Below are 24,214 nucleotides of genomic sequence, written 5' to 3'. Positions count from 1 at the left end.
ACTTCAAGAATGTAAGAATATAATCACAAGGTGAAATCTGTGCAACTCTCTTGCACCAACTATATTATAAGAACTTCTTATAATATACTTGGTGCATGAGAGTTGCACTAATTTATCATAGTTGTATTCAAGATCAAAACTTGACCGAACATGATGGCCAAAAAAAGATCATGTCCCATCAATCACCCATTATTATATCACTATTTATTCTGTATATAGACATCATTGTCTGGAGAAATGCATTTTATATATGCTGCATATACATTTTGGTTGATTCAATGAGAATCATGAAAAGCAGTTGTTTTATGAAGTTTGTTTGCTTCATTCATGATTATTCGAGGGCGACAGGTGCAATGGGTGATAATTGATGAATATAACATTCTTAGCCATAGTCCAATAGGGAACCGTCTTATACTGTATATTCTTTTACATGTTTTCTTCCTTTGAAGATAATAAATGAGGGGCCTCATATTTTGTAACGAATAACAGAATAACAAAAAAAAAGGTGTAAAGCTTATAGTTTTATTACAAAATTTGGATTGGCATTGAGCACACCGTTATATTAAGATAGATATTGAACATTACATAAGATTTTACACATTCAAGCGTTATCCTTAATTTTCTTTCATTAATTTGATGTATGTTGGTTATTTCTTCCTTTATAGAGTAAAGATAGAAGAGGTGCCACATTATTGTGGCTATTAACCTTACAATTAACCTGTTAACCCAAAACTGCCAGTAGTCATTAACAAACACAATCACCATTAACCATAGATTGCCTATAACCCAGAGAGGGCAATTTGAGTAATTGTTTACATCCTTTAAGTTTTCAATCATCAATCAATCAATCAATCATTTGTATAAGAATATATCAGAATGGTTAAAGAAGTTTGAAATATACTGATGTGAAGAGAGGGGAGTTAAAACACATCTTCATTAATTACAGCGCCCCCTAGAGGTCAAAGGTCACCATATGTGAAAGAGTTGCTGAGAAATTGGCTTATTTTCTGTCTGGCGACTTTGCCGTCAAGTTTGATTGGCTGTCACGGCCAAACGGTAATTCCAAACTGTCCGACTAGCTAGTCAACCTTTCACTGACCTCCCACAGCTTATTAGCCAGGCTGTCGTCGCGGCCCTGTGAGCCAACCTGCTGCGGCCTACAGGAGGAGAAGTAGCGTCCGCTGAGGGGTTCGATTCCAACCTCCAGAGCGCAGTGCAAGGTGGTCTGGCATCCAGCTTCAGTGTCCAGGAAGAAGAGCTTAGCCACAGGCAGGAGAAAGAACCGTTGCCATGCATGCATGTTGCGAAGAAACTCTGTATATACGACCCCTGGAAAGAAAAACAATATGTAAGACAAAGATATTTAATTGAACTGCACCTACAAATAAATTCTTTAAATGAAATATTATAACTAAATTCCCAGCACTTTTATCAGCAAATCGCACCTTTAAACACAACAAGAAAACGATATATCTGCCTTTGAAAAGCGGTGTTCCTTTGGTCTGTTTGGATCTTCTTTTTGCTAAATGATACGCTGGTGACCCTGACCTGGGTGAAGGCTGTAGCAGGTGACCCCCGTCCCCCCCAGTCGGTTTGCCAGCTCCCTGGTGAAGAGCACATTGCAGAGCTTGCTGTTGCAGTACGACCGGATGGCGTGCAGCCATGCCGACTGGCTCCACACCAGGTCCTTCTCTGACAGCAGCAGGGAACAATCAACAGCGCCCCAGCGGTGGAGCAGCGCCGACACGGTGACCACACGGCTCGGGGTGCACTGCTGCAGTCGCTCCAGTAAAAGGTTTGTGAGAAGGAAATGCCCCAGGTGGTTCACCCCAAACGCCACGCCAAAGCCGTCCTTTGTGTACCCGGAACCCATCACACCTGCAAGGTGAAAGTTGCATGTTGTAAAGCAATAATTCCTCTTTATAATTTAATCTTGGCTGATCCAAAATTTCGATATGAGCAACTTTTTTCTAATATTATTACACTTAAATGGACATTACCGGTCAGAGTGATCCAAGAATCGATCCAATTAGAGATTAACAATACAATTAAGCTAAATTAATTCCATTTATCGATTTTGAACTTTTCTTTTAACAAAGTAAGGTCACGACCATATTCTGAACTCAATGGCTGCATAGGCCAATCTGGTGTTCATGGTGAAAAGGACCAAAAGAACCGAAAAGGGAAAGACACATATTAATACATCCTTTAGCAACAATGGGACAACAATGTACATTACCCTGATACTAAATCTGCAGTTACTACTGCTGCTGATATTATATAAAATAACATTCCGCTGTTGAGTTGGTCAATATTTTAAGTATTTAGGGCGATTAAAATGTATGCATACGCTCTGTCTTGTACAAACCTGCATTGTTGATCAAAAGGTCCAATCTAGGCTCAGTCTCCAGGAAGGTTTTGGAAAAGGCACGAACAGACTTCAAGCTTCCCAGATCCAACTGCATGAACATCACCTCATTGTTCCCGCTCTCCTTTAGGATATAAGGATATACGACACTGAGAATAAAAACACAAAAATGTCTATGAAAAAGCCTTTTACTAACGATAATTATTTAAACAAAGTATGTGTTAGTCACCAAAGCATTTTGCTATTTCAATTATGATGAAAAATACCTTAAGTAAAAATAGTGCTGCACCTTAAGTTTTTTTTGGATGATAAATTGGAATGCTTAAAAAAATAAATAATAATAGTTTGAGGGTTATTTAAAATGAAATAATGATGTCATCTTCGAATAAGCTCCTTAAACCTTAGAGATATTTCTAGTATGCTTAGTGTTGCATTATTAGATACAATTAGGTGCAATAAGGTACACAGTCTTATATCCTCTTCTTTTCTCTAGTTTTTACAAAATGAAAAACCCCAACAATGGTCTCGTCAGAACAGCTGAATAAGTGGAACCATAATAACCAAGGAGTCAAAGCACATCCTAACGGAGATGGTCTTGTGGCGACCCTCTCAATTTGTCCAGTTATAATTTCATACATCATACACTTGAAAGGCACCTCAATTACATGGTAACCTCACTTCAATGGCACCTCAAACTCTTGAGACAGTGGAAAGGATGATGCATCTAGATCCTTTCATTGTTGGAGTGTCCGACAAAGAAAGGCTATAGAGGCTTGCCAGTGAGTGATAAACCATACTGGAGAGGATTGTGACTGTCTGATTTGGTCTGAATCTGCCCTTACTCTTCGGATGTCATAAACAGCAGCCTCAGCTTTCTCCTTGTGGCGGCATGCCAAAATGACTCTTGCACCTCTTCTGGCTAAATCCAATGCTGTGGCTTTTCCAATGCCAGTATTACTTCCTGCACAAAGAGGCAAGAGCAAACGCACATTGACACTGCTATCGTGTACGGCATGTTAAATAAATGAATATATGGATATTGGGTTAACGTATTAATCTGTATTAAACGTCACACCTGTCACTATTGCAGTCTTCCCCTTTATGTTTACAGAACTTGTGCATCTCCTTCCTTTAAGAACATTATAGATAACTATAAGATATAAGGTGATTGCTCCGGCGAGAACAGTTAACACAACCGACATGATAGCATGTAGATTTTATCGCATGTATATATCATCTTAAACCATGGCTCTATAACAAGAAAGGTTTAAACAAATGGATATGAACCGTTTTGGTTCCCTACGATTACACTCCGGGTTGAATTTCGCCAGCTACAACCACACATTGGTTCCGCCCCTAGCCTCCACTAGGCTCACATCCAGGGGCGATTCTAGGTTCGGACTTTTGGGGGGGCTCAGCCCCCAGGAAGCCACAGGGGTATATGAAGTATATAAAGGTGGGGGGGGGATTTTGAAGATTGTAGATGTGATTTCCTGCATTCTGCTGCATTTTAGGGTGACCTGGTGGAGATCCTAAATTTATTCTGGTGGGGGGTATATCTATCTATTTATCTATCAATCCAACACATTGTATATATTTGAACATTCTGCTGGTTTATTGTCAAAAAATCACAGACCTTTTGTAACAGTTTAACCACAGTTAAACTCATAATACCAATGAGTATTTCATCCCAGAGGAAATGATTAAACACATTTTGGCTAGACTCTAGCTCTTAAAGAATAAATCAATTGTTTATAACTTAACCTTTTTATCGAAGTTATAGACAACACTGTTTTAAATGTAGTATTATTATATTATCCATGATTTTTCTTTTGTCCTGTCCAGGATTCTGTGACTTTTATTTTCTTAGTTACTATGCTGTTGCATGTCTTAGCCAATAGATGGCAGTGTGAGCTAAATAATAAAGCTCTGAACCACTAAAGTGGTGAAAGGAAAGAAAACTGTCTGGATGAAGGAATAATCAAATGTATGTGAACTGTAATAACAATTTGAGGTTCATTTAAAAAAATAATAAAAAATATTGTATGCATTATATTTTATTTATTGCACGGCTCTTTTCAATGCTGTGGAACGAAAGTGTCAAGGGAAGTGTTTTTGCCTCTGAATCACGTCTTTGATATCACTCCGCATGTATTCATGCGGGTCAACCCCGCCCCGCCCAGCTATTCGGTTGCTAAGCAACGTAAACGTCTTTTGCGGACTATTTCGCTGCTAATCAACACTACGAATGGTAATTATAAAAATACACACCTTATGAAGTTATTTTCGCTTTGGCAATATAGCCGTGTAATAAGCGGCTTTCAATTTGTGTAAAAATTGTCTAAATATGTATTTTTAAATAAAAGAAGAAAAGTGGTTAAGTCTAGGACCGGTTGATGTTTCGGCGCGAGTTCAGCAGACAGTTACAGACACACTAACTAAAGCCTCCAAGTGAAGTGATCTGAAAGTGTAAACATCATTCCAGTAAAGGACAATGTTGCAGCCGTCATTGTTTAGGTACCTTAAACGTAAACGAACGGTCTCGGACTCGGAGTCATCACTGCAACCAGGAGATGAAGGAGAGCTGAGATCCACAACACCGACATCTTCCTCTCTGGCACCCCAGGATGCTAGCGCGACCAGCGCCGATTCTATCGCCTCTTCCTCTAACCCGCAAGTGGATGATAGCCCTGTGGATCTGTCTCCGGTGGATGAGCCCGCAACTCAACCAGTGCTTAAGTATCCAGTCACAGTGATGGGTGACAAAGCAAGGAGTTTCTCCAAAAACTGGTATAGCAGATACAATTTCCTTGAGTACAGCATTAAGAAGGATGCAGTCTTCTGTAAGATGTGCAGCACCAAAATAGCAAATCGCACACGTTTGCATTGGATAAATTTAACAATTACAGGCGGTCAATGTCTGAGCGTGGCTCTGTCATCCATCAACTCAACAACACAGATGGAAGACAGGGTGAAATAATAGAGAGGAATCGGGAGCACATCAAAGTCATTCTGGACGTTCTTATCACTTGTGCCAAACAAGAAGTAGGCCTACCCCTGCGTGGCAACCGAGAGAATGATGAGCTCAAAAACGCAGGTAATTTCCTTGAATTTTATAGACTTGTCTGCAGGCATGACAAAGCAACTCAAGAGCGACTATGTTAGCAAATCGAAAAAAAGCAGAGGCCCGGAAGACTGGAGGGGGTCCACCACCTGCAGCCCTCACAGTGGCTGAGGAGATGGCCCTCAGCCAACAGAGTATGCGTCCTGTGGCTGAGGGCATCCCTGGAGGGAGCTCCTCTGATCCCCCCACCCCCCAGGATAGAAGTGCCTTTATCAGAGGTTGGTTATTCAAAATAATTAAATATGTACACGCAACCCAGCGCGTTGCAAATTAGATGGGGCAATATTCTGGCTCAAGTAATAATTTCACTGTCTAATCATCTTCTTCCAGTTACTGATGGCGTCAACCTACTGGAACCAGATGCCCTCACCAACCTCCATGCAATTGTAACAATTCACCTTCCACAGATTATTAATAATGTCTTGATAATTGCTGAACCCAACTGTTAATGTCATTACAGGAAGATGGAGAAACATTGACTGCGGCATTTGAAAGGGAAGAGGAAAGGCCTATTGAGGTTAACACCTTTTAAAAATAACATCTAAAAGTTGATGATAGCGTTGTACAATTTAAAACTGACTTCTTTCTCTCAAACAGGATGAAATCGAATTCAATGAGAGGCCATCCACTTCTATAGCTCTACTTCACAGCTTACCTCTGTAAGATTCTCCCTGGAATTATAATGAAACGCTGTACTTGGCACTGAAATCCAATGTCATCTTTTGCATTCCTATAGCTTCCAGTCAAAGAGCTCTATAAAATCTATCTGGGAAAACAAATAAACAAAGCAGACTTAGAAATGGACCACATAAGGCAAAAGATGCAAAAGGATGCTTTGGAGATACAAATTTTGGAACACAAGTTAAAGGTGGGTGAGGTACAAACTGGGATACCGTTTCCTGCTCCAAAAACATACCCAATATGAATGACCTTTTTTTGTGCTTTCAGGAAATAAAGAAATCCTCATAAAAAGTAGATTGTCTTTATTAGAACACGGGCTGTGGTGGAACAAGTTATTTTGTTGAACAGTGTCACCCCCTACCAGAGGCTGGGTCTGTCACACGAGTTTACTATCATACAAACTTGACCTTGGGTGTCTTGAAAGGCGCCTCTAAATTAAAATTATTATTATTATACAGGAAGGCGAAAGAATGCCAAAGAAAACATTTCGGAAATAATAAAATACATTTAACTACACAGAAAACTTTCTCTACCGTCCTGTGGATCCATGGCATGGTTTGGGTTTATGTGCTGCTCATCTGCAACTGCAGGTGGGCAATTTTCCCCTCTCAAAATCGCGATGTTGTGTAGAACCACACATGCAATTATTATATCACATGCCCTTTCTGGTGTGACTCGCAGCATTTGGAGGCACTGGAATCTTGCCTTCAGGATCCCGAACGTGTTTTCGACCCTGGCTCTCGTCCTCATATGCGGCAGGTTGTAGCGCTGCTGTGGTCCTGGCACGGGATCGGCATACGGGGTCAGAAGGCAAGGCTGGCAGGGGTACCCTCTGTCACCTTATACATGACCGTCGAACTCTCCTACGATACAGGTGAAATATTAATCATCTGAACAAATATGTATTATAAATCCTTCAAATATAGGCTTAACTCACCACGGGCAAAGCGAGTGCTCAGATTAGACTCCCGAAATATGCGTGCGTCATGCACAGACCCCGGCCACTTTGCCTCCACTTGGGTGATGATATTTCTGGCATCACATACAACCTTCAAATTGCAGAGGAGTATAATTAGATACAGAGGCTGTTTTGTTAAGTATCTTTAATTTAAAATGCTGAAGGTCTAGGCCTTCACCTGTAGGCCTACCTGCACATTGATGCTGTGGAAGGACTTCCTATTAACATAGTCTCCTTCATTCACTGAAAGAGCTTTAATAGGAATAAGAGTTCCATCGATGCACCCGATGACACCCGGAAAATCTAGAACATTACAAATTAATTAATTTTATTAAATTGTGCACATTTATTAAATTAAAACGTTCCAAGAAACAAATAGGCTACATTGTTGCTACTGTTACCTGCAATTCTGTAGAACTCTTCCTTGATTGTTCGTATAGGTCGGTGACTTGGAAACATCACAAACGTGTAAAGAAAACGACTCAGTGCCAAAGTCACATTTCTGACAGACCGACACACGGTTGCCTTTGAAATGTGCTCGGCGTCACCGACGTTGTAAAGAAAGCTGCCGTTTGCAAAAAAACGGAGTGCCACACAAATAATTTGTATTGAACTTAAAGCATGCCCCCGTGCGTTTGACAGTTAACATGGGGGCCGAGAAGGTGGTCTAAATAAATGATAAATTGCGCTGAAAAACGATAATTATCAGGAAAAGAAAGTAGGCTATATCCAACCGGGGTCTTAATAATCGTTCCTCACGGAGATTCCTTCTGAGGATCGCAGCATCTACGTCCACGGGCTCTCTTAGAAAAGGAAATGCCATTTCTAACACTCCCTTCTGTCGGAGAGCTGCCTTCAGCCTTATAGACAACAAACTCAGAGTAGGTCTAACCACCTCCCGAGCAGGTTAGGTCCACGGCGTATGTTGCCGCGGCAACTAACTCTCGGTTGCGCTGAACCTGCTACCTGAAACGGAAAACCCAGTTTCCACTAACTCAGAGCGAACAAACTCGGGGTTGCCTCAAAACCAGCTACCTGAAACAGGCCTCAGGGGTGTTCCAACGTGGTTTACCAGAGGGCCTTGTGGACTTAAAGTAAGCCACACATTTGACAGAGACAGCACGGAATGACGTTAAACTAAGCTAATCTACAGGTTACTAGTGCTAGTGCAATTACATGAGCATTTTGCACAATATTTGTACTCCAATGCTACGTAAAGCAGGCTTCTTCAGAAACCCGTAGCCTGCTACATTGAAGGGCAACTGTAACAAATCCTGACCAAGACCGAAAGATGGCTCTGGAAGCCACTACGGCCCACGCAGCAGATTACTGCGTGGACCGTGGTGGCTTCCAGATCAACCCTTCGGTGGACCATTCATACACATGTATTCCGAGGATGTTTTGAAGACACTGGAGTCCCATGGCACTAGATTCCTTTGAAGACTAAGTTGGTATGGGGGGGCCCAAAGGGGGCCCCCCCATAGATCTTGTCAGTATCTAACACCTGTTAAGAAAAACACACACACATCACAAGATACAAATCAGCAAAGCTAGGTTAACAAACAGCGGCGACATGCATGTCAAGGTGCAAAGAGCAGGGATACTGATGGCTTGTGTCTAAGGAGACAGCCCAAAAACGTCAACATTTAATAAAGGAAAATAACTTTTACTCACTGCGGTGGTCTGTAGTGATGGCAGTGTGACACTGAAGCTTCGATACGTGCTTCAAACCCTGATCTACAACTCCCAAGCAGCACTGCTTCGAAGCTTGCTTCAGAGCAAAAAAAATCACGTGACATGTGACGTCCGAAGCAGCAACTGGTTCGTTGCCTGAATGAATCCGACTGGTCCTCGGCTCGGTGGAGAAGCTTTGAGCAAAAAAAAAAAAAGAAACCGACTCAATCCATAAGGCAGCCTACCTCAATACAAATCTTTGAGTGTCTAACCCCATCCCACATAATCACCCCCTAGAGTTACTCAAGCACACCCAACCAACCTTGCCCGAAGCCAGCTGGTCACCGCCTAATTATTTAATGGAAAAAAAAAACACAATCGATGCTACAATCGTTTACGGGAGTTGTGCATAGTATGGTATGTAATAGAACTATGTAAGCTATCGTTTAGAGTAGGCTAGGGGATAACACACTGACTGTGGAGTGGAGGACCCGGGTTCGAATCCCGTTCCTGGGGGGAATGTTTTTATATGCTGTTTCAATTATATCCTAGCCTATCTGGACAGAAGGCTAGGCATATCCCTTTATGAACAATTTAGACATCTGTATTTAGATCAATCTTTATTCGTGAAAAGATCATGCTATTAAGTATTTGATTTTGTGTGTTTGTGCGTCAAATAGTTTTCAAAGCAGGGATACGTTGAATCCACTGCAGCCTCGAACTTCGCCAGCAGAGGTCACTGTCACTGAAGCTTCGAGTAATGAACCCATTTTCGAAACATTGGCTCAACTGGTTCAATGCTTTATAAAAGCTTCATTTGCCCATCACTAGTGGTCTGTTTCGAAGTGCCATGTTGGTAGCAATATTTGTCTGGGCTGTTCAGTCAAATGCCCACAAAAACAAACACGCAACAACGCATACTTTCAGTTTGTATAAAGTGACAATAGTGATCTGCAATCTAGATCGAAAACTTTCAACCCTCACTAAACTCAACCTCGATTGAACCAGGCCGATGCGAAAAGTAAACCAAACCCATTGTGTTCACCTTTAATAAAGGGGTGCGTGACAGGTGATCTCAATTAAGCAATAGGGTCCGACTGCGTCCTGCGTCCTCCTGCCAAGACACGCCCCGTGTACAAAGACACGCCCCTCGTGTGAAATACACGCCTATACAACGACTGACCAATCTCAGCGTGTTGACGTAATACGTAGGATTGTGAGGGAGTCAATTTACTGTAAAAGTGGAGTTAAAAAGTTAGTGTAATATTTTGCTCATGGGCGGTGTCATTTAAATTCTGGCTCTTAATATTCACAAAAATATTGATTGGAATTTACTCTGAAAATGTCAGGCTGACCAAAGAGCAATGAAGAGAAACCGAATTTGCATTTACTGATAACTGTGATGTCAATTGTACATTTTCGCCCCTATTCCACTTGTATTGTTTACAGACAATACTTATGCATACGATAGGGAATTCTTAGTAAGGGAAACATGACTCAGGCCATAAGGGTAGGCTACATTTTTTTTAGCGGGACAACGTGGCGTCTGAGTCCGAAACGGGTCCCCTAATCGGACTGAGTGGTGCGGTTGGTAGCCAACGGTCTGGAAGTCTCCCCAGGGCTCCAGAGCAGCGGGACAACGTGGCGTCTGAGTCCGAAACGGGTCCCCTAATCGGACTGAGTGGTGCGGTTGGTAGCCAACGGTCTGGAAGTCTCCCCAGGGCTCCAGAGCAGCGGGACAACGTGGCGTCTAAGTCCGAAACGGGTCCCCTAATCGGACTGAGTGGTGCGGTTGGTAGCCAACGGTCTGGAAGTCTCCCCAGGGCTCCAGAGCAGCGGGACAACGTGGCGTCTGAGTCCGAAACGGGTCCCCTAATCGGACTGAGTGGTGCGGTTGGTAGCCAACGGTCTGGAAGTCTCCCCAGGGCTCCAGAGCAGCGGGACAACGTGTCTGAGTCCGAAACGGGTCCCCTAATCGAGTGGTGCAGTGTGTGGCCTAATGTCTGGAGGTCTTCCTGAGGCTCCAGAGGAGGCTAACTTTGTGAGTTTGAGTCCGAGACGGTGCGTCATGTCGGACTAAGTGGTGCAGTGTGTTGCCTAATGTCTGGAGGTCCTCCCGAGGCTCCAGAGGAGGCTAACTTTGTGAGTTTGAGTCCGAGACGGTGCGTAATGTCGGACTAAGTGGTGCAGTGTGTTGCCTAATGTCTGGAGGTCCTCCCGAGGCTCCAGAGGAGGCTAAGGCCCCGTCCACACGAAGCCGATTTCATGGCGAAACCGCAAAGGTCTTGTACGGTTCGGCCTTCCGTCCACACGAAGCCGGCGAATCCGCTGACCGAAACCGCAAACTTCTGAAACCACCCTCGGAGGTGGTTTCAAATCTATCCGGTTTCATTTTGGTTTCGTGTGGACGCCTGAAACCGACTGAAACCGCAAACCATGACATCATCGCCCCACCCCTCGACCTCCTAGCCAATGGCTCTTAAGCCCGCGGAGTCTCAGAAATCACAACAAAAAAGATGATGGCGGACTACAAGCTTGTAATCGTTCTGCAGCATATCATGTCCCTTGTTGGGTTGCTAAGCCATTATTTATTGAGAATCTAGTTCGCCATCGTAGAAGAGCTGTTTGTTTGTGTTGTTAGTGGTTCGGGGGGCAGCCTTTATGCGCATGCTCGCCTCTTCTTCTTCTGGATTTGTGTACCAGAAGCAGCGCCCCTTATGGGCCTGGAATGTTTACTACAGCGTTTCTACAGATCTATCCGGTTTCGCTTGGCTTCGTCTTTACGGAGATACTTCGAAACCGGATAGATCGAAACCGTAAAGGTTTCGCCCGTTTCGGCTTCGTGTGGACGGGGCCTAACTTTGTGAGTTTGAGTCCGAGACGGTGCGTAATGTCGGACTAAGGCCCCGTCCACACGAAGCCGATTTCATGGCGAAACCGCAAAGGTCTTGTACGGTTCGGCCTTCCGTCCACACGAAGCCGGCGAATCCGCTGACCGAAACCGCAAACTTCTGAAACCACCCTCGGAGGTGGTTTCAAATCTTTCCGGTTTCGTTTTGGTTTCGTGTGGACGCCTGAAACCGACTGAAACCGCAAACCATGACGTCATCGCCCCACCCCTCGACCTCCTAGCCAATGGCTCTTAAGCCCGCGGAGTCTCAGAAATCACAACAAAAAAGATGATGGCGGACTACAAGCTTGTAATCGTTCTGCAGCATATCATGTCCCTTGTTGGGTTGCTAAGCCATTATTTATTGAGAATCTAGTTCGCCATCGTAGAAGAGCTGTTTGTTTGTGTTGTTAGTGGTTCGGGGGGCAGCCTTTATGCGCATGCTCGCCTCTTCTTCTTCTGGATTTGTGTACCAGAAGCAGCGCCCCTTATGGGCCTGGAATGTTTACTACAGCGTTTCTACAGATCTATCCGGTTTCGCTTGGCTTCGTCTTTACGGAGATACTTCGAAACCGGATAGATCGAAACCGTAACGGTTTCGCCCGTTTCGGCTTCGTGTGGACGGGGCCTAAGTGGTGCAGTGTGTTGCCTAATGTCTGGAGGTCCTCCTGAGGCTCCAGAGGAGGAGCTCCAGAGGAGGAGCCCCCTGGGATTTTTTGAATCCCAGGGGGCTGGTTTAGCGTTTTGGTCCGCAAATGTCAAATAGAATAGATTATGGCTCTGCACGAGGCTATGTGTGACGCCAGACGCCGTCGTGAATCAGACCAATCAGGGCCGACTAAATACACGCCCTCCTTACAAGACACGCCTCCTCAAAATACACGCCCCCGTCTTGCAGGACGCAGTCGGACCCTACTCCACTGGAGCGCCGTGTGGGGAGGAGGGGGGGAGGGAGGTGAAGGAGCGGGGGGAGCCTTATCAGTGACGTTCCTCTGTTATTGATCATCGCGATATTCCATCGCTTTGGCGCCCCCTCTGGTGCGGCGCCTCTATGCGCCGCATATAGTGCATACCCACTTTTTGCGCCACTGACCAGGAGACAGGGTGTTTGGTGGCGGGGCAACGTAATGCCGACCCGAGGTCCTGGATAGCTCGCTCCGTCTGGCTGTTAGTCTGTCGGTGGTAGCCGGAGGAGAGGCTGGCCGGCGCCCCTAGCGCCTGTCAAAACGCCTTCCAAACTCGTGAGGAGAACTGCGGTCCCCGGTCCGACACAATGTCCTGGGGGATACCGTTGAGCTGGAACACCTGCAGGACCAGCAGGTTCGCCGTCTCCACAGCTGAGGGGAGTTTTGAAAGCGGAACAAAGTGCACAGCCTTGGAAAAACGATCGACAATAGTCAATACGACCGTATTACCGTCTGAGGGCGGGGGACCAGTCACGAAGTCCACTGCTATGTGCGACCACGGCCGGTGAGGAACAGGTAGAGGGCGCAGGAGACCAGCCGGAGCACGGTGTGACGATTTGCCGCGGCCACAGATGGAACAGATGGGCACCAAAACCGGAAGAGAGAGAGACAGCGGAGAAACCCTGGATGGCAGACAACTCTGGACTCGTGCCCCCATTGGAGAATGGCCGTGCAGGCCGCCGGGAGAACAAACATCCGACCCGGAGGGCAACCCTCGGAGGTAGGTAGTAGGGATGGGAATTGATGAGAATTTCACGATTCCGATTCCGATTCCGCTTATCGATCCGATTCCTTATCGATTCTCTTATCGATTCTCATTGGGTGAGAAAATAAGTACAAATGCGTTTGTTTGTATTAAATCTCTTTAACAGTGCTCATTTGCATTCAAGTAACAAAATTCAACTGATATAAACAAAATAAATAAGTCTTCTGTAAAGATGAGAACACAACTAACAACAACTTTGGCAAATTAACAATTTTTGTGCAAAAAAGTTATCATGTTTGCCCTCTCAGGAAGGATACGAGATCTTTCTGGACTTAGGGTGTCTCCAGCAGTGGAGAACAACCTTTCAGAAGGGGTGGAGGACGCTTGGACACAGAGATACTTTTCAGCAAGAGCTGACAACACTGGCAATGTGTCGCTCTTCTTCCACTACCAGAGACTGGCACTGTCTTTGGTTGGAATGGGAGGAAGGCTTCTATGAAGCTGGATTTCTTGATCCACTCTCTGGGCTGTGGAGACAGGGGGCAGCTGCTGTGTGGAAAGCAGCTCGCCGTCCTCTTCTTCTAAAAGTTCCTCTAGGGCTGTCATCTTTTTCTGCTTTACAGGTGGCGACTGAAATTATGACATAACAAGGTTTAGTTTTAAACTAAATAGTGTGATAAGCCCTGCCATCTATCATCATTCATCACAATTAGCTACATTAAACTTACGTAGTCCTCCTCTTCTTTTTCTTCATCCTCTTCTTCTGCCTGCCCCTGTGTCTCTCTCGGCTCTGACAGCTTGAGAAGAAATGTAAAGTAAGAACCACAGAGCAAGAAGAAAAGGTCTCACAACAGAAATGTGCTAAAGGCATTGTCAAATTCAAATACAGTACCTTCTCCACTGCCTCTGTGTTTGCTGCCACTGCTGATGCCCTGACCCTGTCCCAGATGTCATCCATGTCCATTTTAGATTTAAATCTGGGATCCAACACAGTGGCTTCCTCCAGGAATGCCTGGATATCACCATCCTTAAGTTTAAAATGGGGGACAAACACCAATTTAGGAGAAAATGTGACTGACAATAAATAACCATTAGTTTAGATGATTAATTTTCATATAGTAATTAATCGTGACATATCAGCAACTGTATCTGGTAACGTTTGGAAAGATCATTCCAGAGTCATCTGTCTGCACAGTGTAATGTTTTCGCAGTTTCTGAAGGATGGGCAATATCTGGCCACAGGTTGGAACTTTTTCACTGGAGACAGCGAGTGTGGATGTGTCCTCATCAGCTGCACAAACTCCTCTGCTTTCCTCAGGTCCTCATTGCCCATTATGGCCAGTCTGCAACACAAACAAAACAAAAGTAACAATATTGCATAAACAACAAACATAACCTTATTAATGTGGCTTTCGTCAACCAAGTTTTATATAAGTCATTTTAATTTTTTACTTCTTCTCCATGGGCTTTCTAAGCCGTTGGTCTATGGCTGCAGCTTGGATGGCAGGGAACTGTTCACAAAATCTCTCCATCATCGAATACAGGGAGTTCCATCTAGTCCTCACATCTAAAAGGAGCATGTGCTGGGGCAGCTCTGCAGACACACACACACACACACACACACACACACACACACACACACACACACACACACACACACACACACACACATTAAACAATGTAATATTACCATTACTTTATAATTTTTAAATTGATCCTAATCTGTTCATTTCTGATACAATTTGTAGCTCGTTAGCTTGCTATTAAAGTATTTACACATCTATTACTTACTGAGGAGTTGCTGCTTTTCCTTTAGGACGACTTTAGCCATGTGGGATCTCCTCATCCATACAATCACAGAACGAATCCTTGCTGCCCAGTTGGAAACTGTATTGCTGTTGTACATTATTATTATTATTATTATTATTATTATTCATCTTTATTTCAGACTCATATAGGTCCATATACACGACAATACAACAGACAAAACAACAACAAACAAATAAGAAACACAACTAAAAAACATACAGACACTCTCTCCAATGCTTCCAGAGAATGGAAGTGTATCTGATGCTGCTTAACTTCGGCATGGTTAAAGTCATTATGATTTCATTTTTTGAGTCCGTCAATCTCATCATAAAACTGTACATCAGATTCCTGAGCAATGCATTTAAAGTGGGAACACCACTGTTTACAAACAGTTGACTGGCACTTATGCACCTTGGTAGCCTCAGCAGAATTCTTAGAGCATCATTATGCCACTCTCAATTTGTTATATTTACTTTTACTGTATCTGCACCACAAGTGGGCAGTATATAGTGGAGTACAATAAGCTTTAAAAAGGGCAATCTTAACATCATCAGTACACATATGAAATTTTTGTGACATGTTAGCTTGTGCATATAATTTACAGTATTGTCTCTGAACATCATCATCATCACTGAGGTCGTCCCTTATGATGTGACCCAGATATCTGACCTTATCCACAACATTGAGCACCTTGTCAGCCAAAAGAAAAGAAGGGAATGTTGCATCCCTATCTTCCTTAGTTTTCATAATCATGACTACACTCTTTTTGGGATTAAACTTAATATCAAAGAGCTGTCCATAGTCAGAACACACTCTGAGCAAGTGCTGAAGGCCAGCTGAACTGGGGGTCATGATGACCAGGTCATCAGCATACATTAAGTGATTAAGTAGCCTTTCTCCCACCATGCATCCAGTCCTGCACATTTTGAGTCTTTTAGAGAGTCCGTCCATACACAGATTAAAAAGTACTGGGGATAAAATCCCTCCCTGTTTGACCCCGTTTGTCACTGAAAAGGGCTCCGATATAGAATCTCCCCATCTGACTTGCATGGTTTGATTGGAGTACCAAAAATGCAATACACGTATCAAGTATGAAGGAACACCTCTTTCTCTTAGTTTTGCAAATAGTTTACCATGGTTTTAGACGGTCAAAAGCTTTTGAAGCATCTAGGAAGCATGTGAACATGGTGGAATTATGATTACTGTACTACTGTACTGCCTCTTTTAAGGCATAGACACACATGTCCGTACCATGTTTGCTTTTAAAACCAAATTGTTCATCAGCTGTGACAATATACTCTTGTAATCTATCAAGTATTACTCTCTCTAACTCTAACACCTTTGACACCACACTAGCCAAGGCTATTGGCCTATAGTTGTCAATACTCGAGAGCTTCCCTGTTTTTTCTTTGACTACAGGTACTAGCAGTATTGACAGCATTTGGTCAGGCAGAATTCCATGCATTAGCATTCCTGACAGGCACAAGGCAAGTAATACTGATGCTCTATAACTAGAGTACCTCAAGTGTTCAGCCGTTATCTGATCAAGGCCAGTTGACTTATTTAGAGACAATATCTCAATAGCATTTCTGATTTCATCAGGCCTAATGACAACATTATCATGTGAAACAGCACCAACATTAAAAACATCACTTTTAACACAGTTAAAAAGGTCTTCATAATGTCTCTTCCATAGATCAGCAATATTTGGACTCCCTGTGACCCCATCTATATTAGAGGGCAACGGTACCTTACTATTATTTAGATTTCTTTCCAGAAATCTAAAACATCTTTTTGCTGCAACTTTCTAGCCATTGAGTTTGCTCTCAAAGTCTGCTCGTTCCTCTTAATGAAACGCACTGCCCTTTTAAAGTGAGCTACAGCATGCTTTTTTGCATCACATTCAGGACCACTCCTTGGTTTGCCAGCATTGACCCATACTTTAAAGGTTTCCCTGGCCTGTTGGTGGATTTCATCAATATGCTCATTCCAGCCTGGCCGGAGTTTGTGATTACACCTTTTCTTAGAGAAAACATTACTAGACTGGTTTAGACCATTTACAATTAAATTATACAATACGCACAGTTCATATTTATGAATAGAATTATCACAATTAATATTATTACACAGAATGGTAATGGTACAGCTTCTGAGCTCCAAGGTTAAGTGTGTGTGCAAAACATGGAAACTTGATGATGTTTAGCTTTTTGACAGCTACATCCATGTTCGCTGCGTTACCCACAGTTGCTGCCACCACCTTCTCTTTCACTCCAAACTCCTCCAGGATCCCTTCAATCTCCTCCGCAACAGCTATCCCTGTTTGAGCTTGGAACACTGCTTTGTTTTTAAGGACTTTTTCTTTACTCTGACCTTCCCTGACGTAGTGCAATGTGACGGTGAGGTAGTGGTCTTGACTGAAACTAGTCCAACCATCTGCTGTGATTGCTGCATTTGTGACATCACCACACAAGCTATTTAAGATGTTTGTAATATGGAAGGGGGAAAATGCCGTGAAAGAATGTACTCACAGTACATTCAGGATTAGGACCGGTACATATGTCGGCCTAGTCCTAATCAATTGTGTTTTAATGTCTTTAGCATTCAAATTACTGCAGTCTATTCTTTTCGTAGGCTACTCTGCTGTTGGCCTTGATGGGGAGATTTTTTAACGCTTTTGAACCCCATTTTCCTGCGACATTCCTGCGTCCCCCTCAGTACGGAGCCCATTTCAGCACTGTGTCAGTAGACAGTTACAATCCTACGAACGTCGTCAGTGCAGTGAACGCACGTTCATGTTCAGAGGAGTTTCGGGAAACGTTCCAAAGAAATTCACGATGGTTGGCAAGATCCATCGTGAGAATCATGGTACGGGCGACGATCCATCGTTATCGGGAATCGAGGCCCAGAGCATGTCTGACGCGACAAATCAAATGAACGCCACTGGCATTGGCCACCCCTCCCCACTGATCAAGCCTCGTTTCCCGATAACGTACACACACACACACACACACACACACACACACACACACACACACACACACACAGACTCATATACACACGCACACCAGTGGCGTAACATCATGGTGATATGCCCCGGTGCAAATATTTATTTTGGGCCCCTGGACAGGACTTCCGAGCAGAGGGGGGGGGGGGGAGGGGATATTTACGCCACTGACACACACACACACACACACACACACACACACACACACACACACACACACACACTTGTTTAAGTCCTCCACTGGATGGGGCTCCACCATTATGCGTCTCCTGGCTCTCTTGTTGACTCACAGTGATTCTGGGATGGCGCTGGCCTCTCACTTGGCTCAGCTCGGAGAATCCAGCGCTCTGGGCTTCTGTTTGTCCCCTTTATCTTCCACATTTTGGTAGGAGTGTGGATTCCAATAAAGGCTTGTTAAACAACACAATTCATTCTCAAGAGGGCCCTAGCGCGGCCCAGGGCGTAAGCCGCTCCTTTGAACATCTAAATCCCCACACAGCCTCTGACTTCCTTTTGTTACTCGCTGGTGGTTCTTCCTCCTGTTCCTCACTGGCTCCTCTGCCCACAACCCCAACTGTGCTCTATCCACAGCAAAGGGCTTAACCGTATGCATGTGTGTGTGTTTGTGTATGCATGCCTGCATGCGTGTGTGTGTGTGTGTGTGTGTGCATGCCTGCATGCGTGTGTGTGTGTGTGTTTGTGTGCAGGCCTGCATGCGTGCGTGTTTTTTTAATGTGTGTGTGTCTGCATGTTTGTGTGTCTGTGTACCTGCATGCCTGTCAGTGAGTGTGTGTGTGTGTGCCTTTGTGTGTGCATGCTTGCATGCCTTCATTTGTGTGTGTGTGTGTGTGTGTGTGTGTGTGTGTGTGTGTGTGTGTGTGTGTGTGAACATGTGTGTGTGTGTGTGTGTGCGTGCCTGCATACGTGCATACGTGCCTGTGTGTGTGTGTGTGTGTGTGTGTGTGTGGTTTTCTGTCTATTTGTTTCTGTGTATGTGTGTGTGCATGCCTGCATGGTTAGGGTGTGTGATGGGGTGGTGGGGGGAGGGGGAATCAACAGATGGTAGATTAGAAATGTGCTCCATATATGTTTAATATGAATTCTGCTGGGGCAATGAAAAAATGAGGAGGAGGGGGTTAATATTGATTTAATACAGATTTCATCACCCCAAATTGGGAAGGCAGATTTTAATGAGCTCCTCCCTAGATAGATAAAAGAAAAATAAGAAACATGAATAACTATCCATGTAGCCCGACAGCGGTGCTGCCCTCCACTGACCACCGCTGGAACTGCAGTCGGCTGCTACCAGGAGCAGGCGGCCCCCGTTTCACAAAGCAGGTTTAGTGAAAACTCTGAGTTAGTTAACCCTGAGATGAGGGAAACTCTGGTTTTTCAGTTTCACAAAGCCAGTTCAGCTTTACTCTGAGTCAGTTACCCTGGCAACATACTCCGTGAACCTAACCTGCTCGCTGGCAGGTTTTCTTCAACTAACCCCGAGTTTCTCCTGCTCTTAAGTTGAAGCCTGCAGACTGAAGGCATTGGCAGACATGGCGTGTCCTTTTATTGAAGAGCCAGTTGATGTCGAGGCGCAGATACTCCGCAGAAATCTCCACCGGGAGAGGATTATTAGACCCCGATTGGATGTTTTATCATTCCCTGATGAGTATCTGTTTGAGCGTTTCCGTTTCTCGGCATCATCTATAATTTATATAAACGATATTCTCAGCCCTCACATCGCTCACATGACGCATCGTGGACTCAGTTGCTCTCAGTTCCGAGCAAATTCTTTGTATTGCACTTCGTTTTTTGTATAACGTCGGTGATGCAGAGCATGTGTCCAAGGCAACTGTCTGTCGGGCTGTCCGAAATGTGACACTTGCACTGAAACGGCTACTATGCACGTTTGTAGTGTTCCCAAGTCACAGACCCACCAGACTTCTCAAAGAAGAGTTCCACAGAATTGCAGGTATCAGTCTAAGCAGTAATTCATTTGTCATAAAGCTTTGAGACTTGAAGCACTAATCAGTCAATTTGATATATTTTAGGGTTTCCAGGTGTGATTGGCTGCATAGATGGCACTCACATTCCTATCATCGCTCCTTCAATAAATGAAGGAGATCATGTGAATAGGAAATCTGTCCGCAGCATTAATGTGCAGGTAGGCCTAAATAGTAGCCTTTAACATTCCAAATTAAATATACTACACCATACAGCTAATTACTGTTCTCCACTGTGAAGATCATATGTGATGGAGCCCACATGATTAACAATGTGGAAGCGAAGTGGCCTGGGTCTGTGCATGACTCACGAATGTTTCGTGAGTCGACACTGAGTGCCAGATTTGCCCGTGGTGAGTTTATATATACATAATTTATATACAGTATATAGTTATATCCTATGATCAAATATTTTGTTTCCTCCTATTGCAACTGAAACAATAAACTGTATCTTGTATTATCATAGGAGAGTTCGATGGTTACCTACTCGGAGACAGAGGGTACCCCTGCCAGCGCTATCTGCTGACCCCTTACCCTGACCCTGAGCCTGGCCCACAGCGACACTACAACTTGGCTCACTGCAGGACACGAGCCAGAGTGGAGATGACCATCGGGATACTCAAGGCCCGGTTCCAGTGCCTTCGTAGGCTCAGGGTCACCCCAGAGAGAGCTTGTGACATTATAGTGGCATGTGTGGTTCTCCACAACATTGCCACTATTAGAGGAGAACAATGTCCTACTCTTTCCCCCTGTGATCCAGGCATTAATCATACCCCCCCTGCTGATACACGAGATGGAAGAGCTGTTAGAGACATGATATGTGTCAATCATTTCTAACTGACCCATCACCTCCCCAATGTTCAAGAACGACAATATGCATCTCATTTTATGAGGTCTTCTTTATTTCCTAGAAGGACAAATTTTGTACAGTTGTTAATCCTTTGTTGTTGAAACAATTAAAAAACATCCACCTGTGGGCACGTCACCCACCTTTAACTGATGGTCCAGCAGTTGTATTTCCTTTTCTGTTTTGGTGATCTGCAGCCTTATGTGCTCCATTTCTAGGTGTGATTTGTTTATTTGAGATTCTAAATATACCTTGTAAAGTTGTTTCACAGGGAGCTATAGGAACATAAATGACATTGAATTTCAGTGCCATGTCTATTTAGTGTCATTGTAAGTTGTGGGTCAATGCTGAACAACATCTTACTGAGGTAAGCTGTGCTGTGGAGGTTGATGGACCTTCTTCCTCATTGTAATTTCCAGCATGGCTCTGTTAGAGAGAAAGAAGTTGCAAGTTGTATTGTGGAACAACACTATTAACTGAAGCCAAAGTTATTTAAAAAAAAAAAAAAAAAAAGTGTATACTTCAGCAGGCCTCTCTGCATCTTCCCTCTCTGTGGCAGCTGATAAGGTGTCTTCATCATCCTCCTGTAATGAAACAGAATGTGTGTGTTCTATTCTACCAATTATGAAAAATCTGTGGAATATTAAGAGTACTTACAACAGCATGGAGGTCTGTTATGGCAGAAGGCTCAACGAGACAGATTACACCATCAGTAACTGATAGAAGATGAAGATTAGACAGTTGATGATTACCCAGAAAAGTGCCCCACCTAATTTAAACACAATTTTTCAAACTCTGAGTCACCTTAAAATAGATTGATATCTGAAAGCAAAAGCAGCCAATTGCAAAGAACTGTAGCCTACTGCTACAAGAAAAATCAGTGTGCCAACTAAGTTGTGTCTAAGATGAATGGGTGGCCATTACTGAGCGAACACTAGAAAAAGGATTAACGTACATGCCATTCATTTGAATAACTTACCTCTTATGTAGGCCCCTGTGACCTGGGGCGTGGGTGGGTCCGATGAACTCCCCCCAGAGATGCCCTCAGCAATGGGTCGCCCACTGTTCTGACTGAGGGCCATCTTTTCAGCCTCTGTGAGAGGTGGTGGTGGTGGACCGCCACCTGTTTGGCGGGCCTCAGCCTTTTTTCTGTTGGCTATAATGGAGGTCAAATTTAAATACATACAGAAAACACAACTTTGGAGACTTGTATGTATAAAAGGCATTTAGGTGTTGCTTTCACAGAGACAATATTAAATACTGGCAGTGTTGGGATTTCTAATTTTTTTTGCAGATTTCCCTAATTACTTAAATATATCCATCACATGTTGAATGTAGCCACTAAATGCTGTTTAATGAGGGCAGGCTAAACAACATCACAATTGCTTGTACTTTATTATACCTTACCTGTTTGAACTACATTTTTATATTTCATCTTTAGCTGCTGCCAAGACCGTTTGGTGCCTGTTGGGTTGCACCTGTGCTCACAGACACACATATGGAATATAATTGTTGAATAAGTGGAACATTCAAGACAAAACATCTTTTTTTTCTCAAATTAATACTCACGCATTGACTCGGTCAGCAATTTTCTGCCACGCAAGATCCCGCGCTTTTGCTGCTGCCACAGTATTGCTTCTTTTTAAAAATATATGCTCACTTTCTGCATACGCAGTCATTAATATTTCCAACTCCACTGGGGAGAAGTAGGAGGATCGAGGCTGTTTACCACTTGTTGCCATGGTGAATCATGTTATCTGTGTTCCATTGATGAAGGCTTTTTATATCCTCATGCACGAGCTTCACTCAGGGTTACCTTGACTCTGAGTTGATTGAACTAAGTGTTATCACCTGTTCTGAAACCGAAAACTTAGAGTTTGACAGCTCAGAGTTGCTCAACCTAGAGTTAAAGGCACCCAGTGCAACTTTATGTAAACATTCAATGAAAAATAAACATTCAATTTCTAGTCTTTTTTACACGTAGTAAGTTTCAATAACTCCATACCATTACATATCGACATTCAAGGAGCAAAGATGAGACGTCGTTGTGTGGTGAGAACTGATAGAAAATCGTAAACAACAACAATCGCCGGTGGGGAGAAGCCATTTTTCCATTGACTGGAAGCCTGCTTTATTTATTGTAGGTTACAAAAAATAAAGAAAATGGCGGCATTGTTGTTGTTATCGATTTTCTATCAGAGGGGTGTTCCACGAACGGAGGTTTAACAAACACTGAGTTAACGCTGAACTCTAGGTTGATTGACCCTGTGCCGACCAACCCAGAGTTTTCGGTTCCACAGCAGCGGTTATGCATTAGTTCAATCAACTCGGGGTTGGTTAACACAGGGTTGTGCGCGTCCACGCCAAACTTAAAAAGACGTGATGTATGGATCATGGAAACCCTGATCGATATGGCGAAACGGGCCGCTTATTTCAATGAAATGGAACTCCAGGTTCTCCTGGAGAGCTATGACGAGGAGAAGGACATTATCACAAGAAAAGGGAACGCTAAAACCTCTGGAACCCGGAGAACCAAAGCCTGGCAGCGGATCGCTGACCGCGTAAATGCGTTAGTTACACGTCAAAAGCATGATCCTTAATATTTGAGCCATGAATATATAAATATCCCAGTTAAGCATTCTTAAAGATCCTACCACATAACCCCTTTCTTCTAAAACAATATGTACTCCGATTGCTTCCAAGCGGTCAGAGGATCAAGTATAAAAATGAAGTATAAAAAACATACTAACTGGTAAGCTTTTCCCACCATCGTATTGGTATAAATTTAAATAAGCCATTTTTTTAAGCCAATCGTGAAAAGGCCGACAGTCGGCAGACTGGATCTGGCCCTCAAATTGTCTTGACCCCGGTGGAGGAGCTGTTAATAAACATAAATTCAGGGCGCCCTGGCATGGAGGGGGTAGCCTACCTGGAGGTACCTAATACCACCTCAGAGAGTCATGGGCCATACCCCACACTGGTTGAATGTAGGTTTTTGTGTTTTCTTGTATTTTAGATTTTTTTTGCCTTCGAAGTAACACATGCAAACCGTGTGCTTGCCACAGCGCATACTATTCCAAATGTTTCTTTTTTTTGGTAACTGGGTAGAAAACCTAAAAGTGACAATTCATCAACTTCACAGATCAAGATGGATCAGTGCTTGTAATGAAGCCGCCGGCTACGATCGAACA

The 24,214-nt window shown here is 43.7% G+C and overlaps 3 protein-coding genes and 2 long non-coding RNA genes across 9 annotated transcripts; 1 reads left to right on the top strand and 4 right to left on the bottom strand.

Moving 5' to 3' along the window:
- Positions 1 to 501: 501 nt before the first annotated feature.
- LOC132474450 (dehydrogenase/reductase SDR family member 13-like) lies at positions 502 to 3,704 on the bottom strand. Of its 2 annotated transcripts, none has more exons than XM_060075161.1 (5): positions 3,444 to 3,704; positions 3,211 to 3,329; positions 2,369 to 2,492; positions 1,549 to 1,878; positions 502 to 1,329 (listed from the first exon to the last, which is right to left on the bottom strand). In XM_060075161.1, exons 1-5 carry the CDS (start codon positions 3,568 to 3,570, stop codon positions 1,076 to 1,078), a joined length of 954 nt encoding a protein of 317 aa, XP_059931144.1. In that variant the 5' UTR covers positions 3,571 to 3,704; the 3' UTR covers positions 502 to 1,075. The 2 variants fall into 2 exon arrangements, with proteins under 2 accessions (XP_059931144.1, XP_059931145.1); XM_060075162.1 differs by having other exon boundaries at positions 2,369 to 2,517; positions 3,444 to 3,585.
- A 2,981-nt stretch (positions 3,705 to 6,685) lies between these two features.
- Positions 6,686 to 7,715, bottom strand: LOC132475044 (uncharacterized). Of its 2 annotated transcripts, XR_009529794.1 has the most exons (4): positions 7,533 to 7,715; positions 7,322 to 7,434; positions 7,111 to 7,222; positions 6,686 to 7,036 (listed from the first exon to the last, which is right to left on the bottom strand). It is a non-coding gene; the product is annotated as an uncharacterized LOC132475044 (long non-coding RNA). The 2 variants fall into 2 exon arrangements; XR_009529793.1 differs by having other exon boundaries at positions 6,687 to 7,036; positions 7,322 to 7,695.
- A 5,672-nt stretch (positions 7,716 to 13,387) lies between these two features.
- LOC132474866 (uncharacterized) lies at positions 13,388 to 15,271 on the bottom strand. The gene is made up of 3 exons (XR_009529751.1): positions 15,158 to 15,271; positions 14,560 to 14,960; positions 13,388 to 14,393 (listed from the first exon to the last, which is right to left on the bottom strand). It is a non-coding gene; the product is annotated as an uncharacterized LOC132474866 (long non-coding RNA).
- Positions 15,272 to 19,506: 4,235 nt separating this feature from the next.
- On the top strand, positions 19,507 to 21,073 carry LOC132474531 (putative nuclease HARBI1). The gene is given in 4 exon segments (XM_060075288.1): positions 19,507 to 19,936; positions 19,938 to 20,145; positions 20,225 to 20,529; positions 20,643 to 21,073. Coding segments are annotated over 3 exon segments (555 nt in total). The 5' UTR covers positions 19,507 to 19,726; the 3' UTR covers positions 20,362 to 20,529; positions 20,643 to 21,073.
- LOC132474530 (uncharacterized) lies at positions 21,063 to 22,918 on the bottom strand. 3 transcript variants are annotated; one of them, XM_060075286.1, is made up of 7 exons: positions 22,593 to 22,918; positions 22,431 to 22,501; positions 22,003 to 22,179; positions 21,681 to 21,739; positions 21,545 to 21,607; positions 21,387 to 21,449; positions 21,063 to 21,298 (listed from the first exon to the last, which is right to left on the bottom strand). In XM_060075286.1, the coding sequence occupies exons 1-7, from the start codon at positions 22,763 to 22,765 to the stop codon at positions 21,110 to 21,112; spliced, it is 795 nt and encodes a 264-aa protein (XP_059931269.1). In that variant the 5' UTR covers positions 22,766 to 22,918; the 3' UTR covers positions 21,063 to 21,109. The 3 variants fall into 3 exon arrangements, 2 of the variants coding, with proteins under 2 accessions (XP_059931269.1, XP_059931270.1); XM_060075287.1 differs by having other exon boundaries at positions 21,684 to 21,739; XR_009529674.1 differs by having other exon boundaries at positions 21,166 to 21,298; positions 21,545 to 21,604; positions 21,677 to 21,739.
- Positions 22,919 to 24,214: the final 1,296 nt, after the last annotated feature.

The sequence above is a fragment of the Gadus macrocephalus genome, chromosome 16 (assembly GCF_031168955.1).
Source record: "Gadus macrocephalus chromosome 16, ASM3116895v1".
Lineage (NCBI taxonomy): Eukaryota > Metazoa > Chordata > Actinopteri > Gadiformes > Gadidae > Gadus > Gadus macrocephalus.
This window is presented reverse-complemented; position numbering and strand designations above follow the sequence as displayed.

Coding starts and splice junctions, on each gene's coding strand:
- LOC132474450 (XM_060075161.1), bottom strand. CDS start 3,570: ATGTCGGTTGTGTTAACTGTTCTCGCCGGAGCAATCACCTTATATCTT. Junction 2,493..3,210: donor CTGTTTATGACATCCGAAGA/GTAAGGGCAGAT, acceptor TATATCCTAAAG/GAGAGCGGGAACAATGAGGT. Junction 1,879..2,368: donor CCTTTTGATCAACAATGCAG/GTTTGTACAAGA, acceptor TTCACCTTGCAG/GTGTGATGGGTTCCGGGTAC.
- LOC132474530 (XM_060075286.1), bottom strand. CDS start 22,765: ATGGCAACAAGTGGTAAACAGCCTCGATCCTCCTACTTCTCCCCAGTG. Junction 21,608..21,680: donor TAACAGACCTCCATGCTGTT/GTAAGTACTCTT, acceptor GTTTCATTACAG/GAGGATGATGAAGACACCTT. Junction 21,450..21,544: donor ATGCAGAGAGGCCTGCTGAA/GTATACACTTTT, acceptor TCTCTCTAACAG/AGCCATGCTGGAAATTACAA.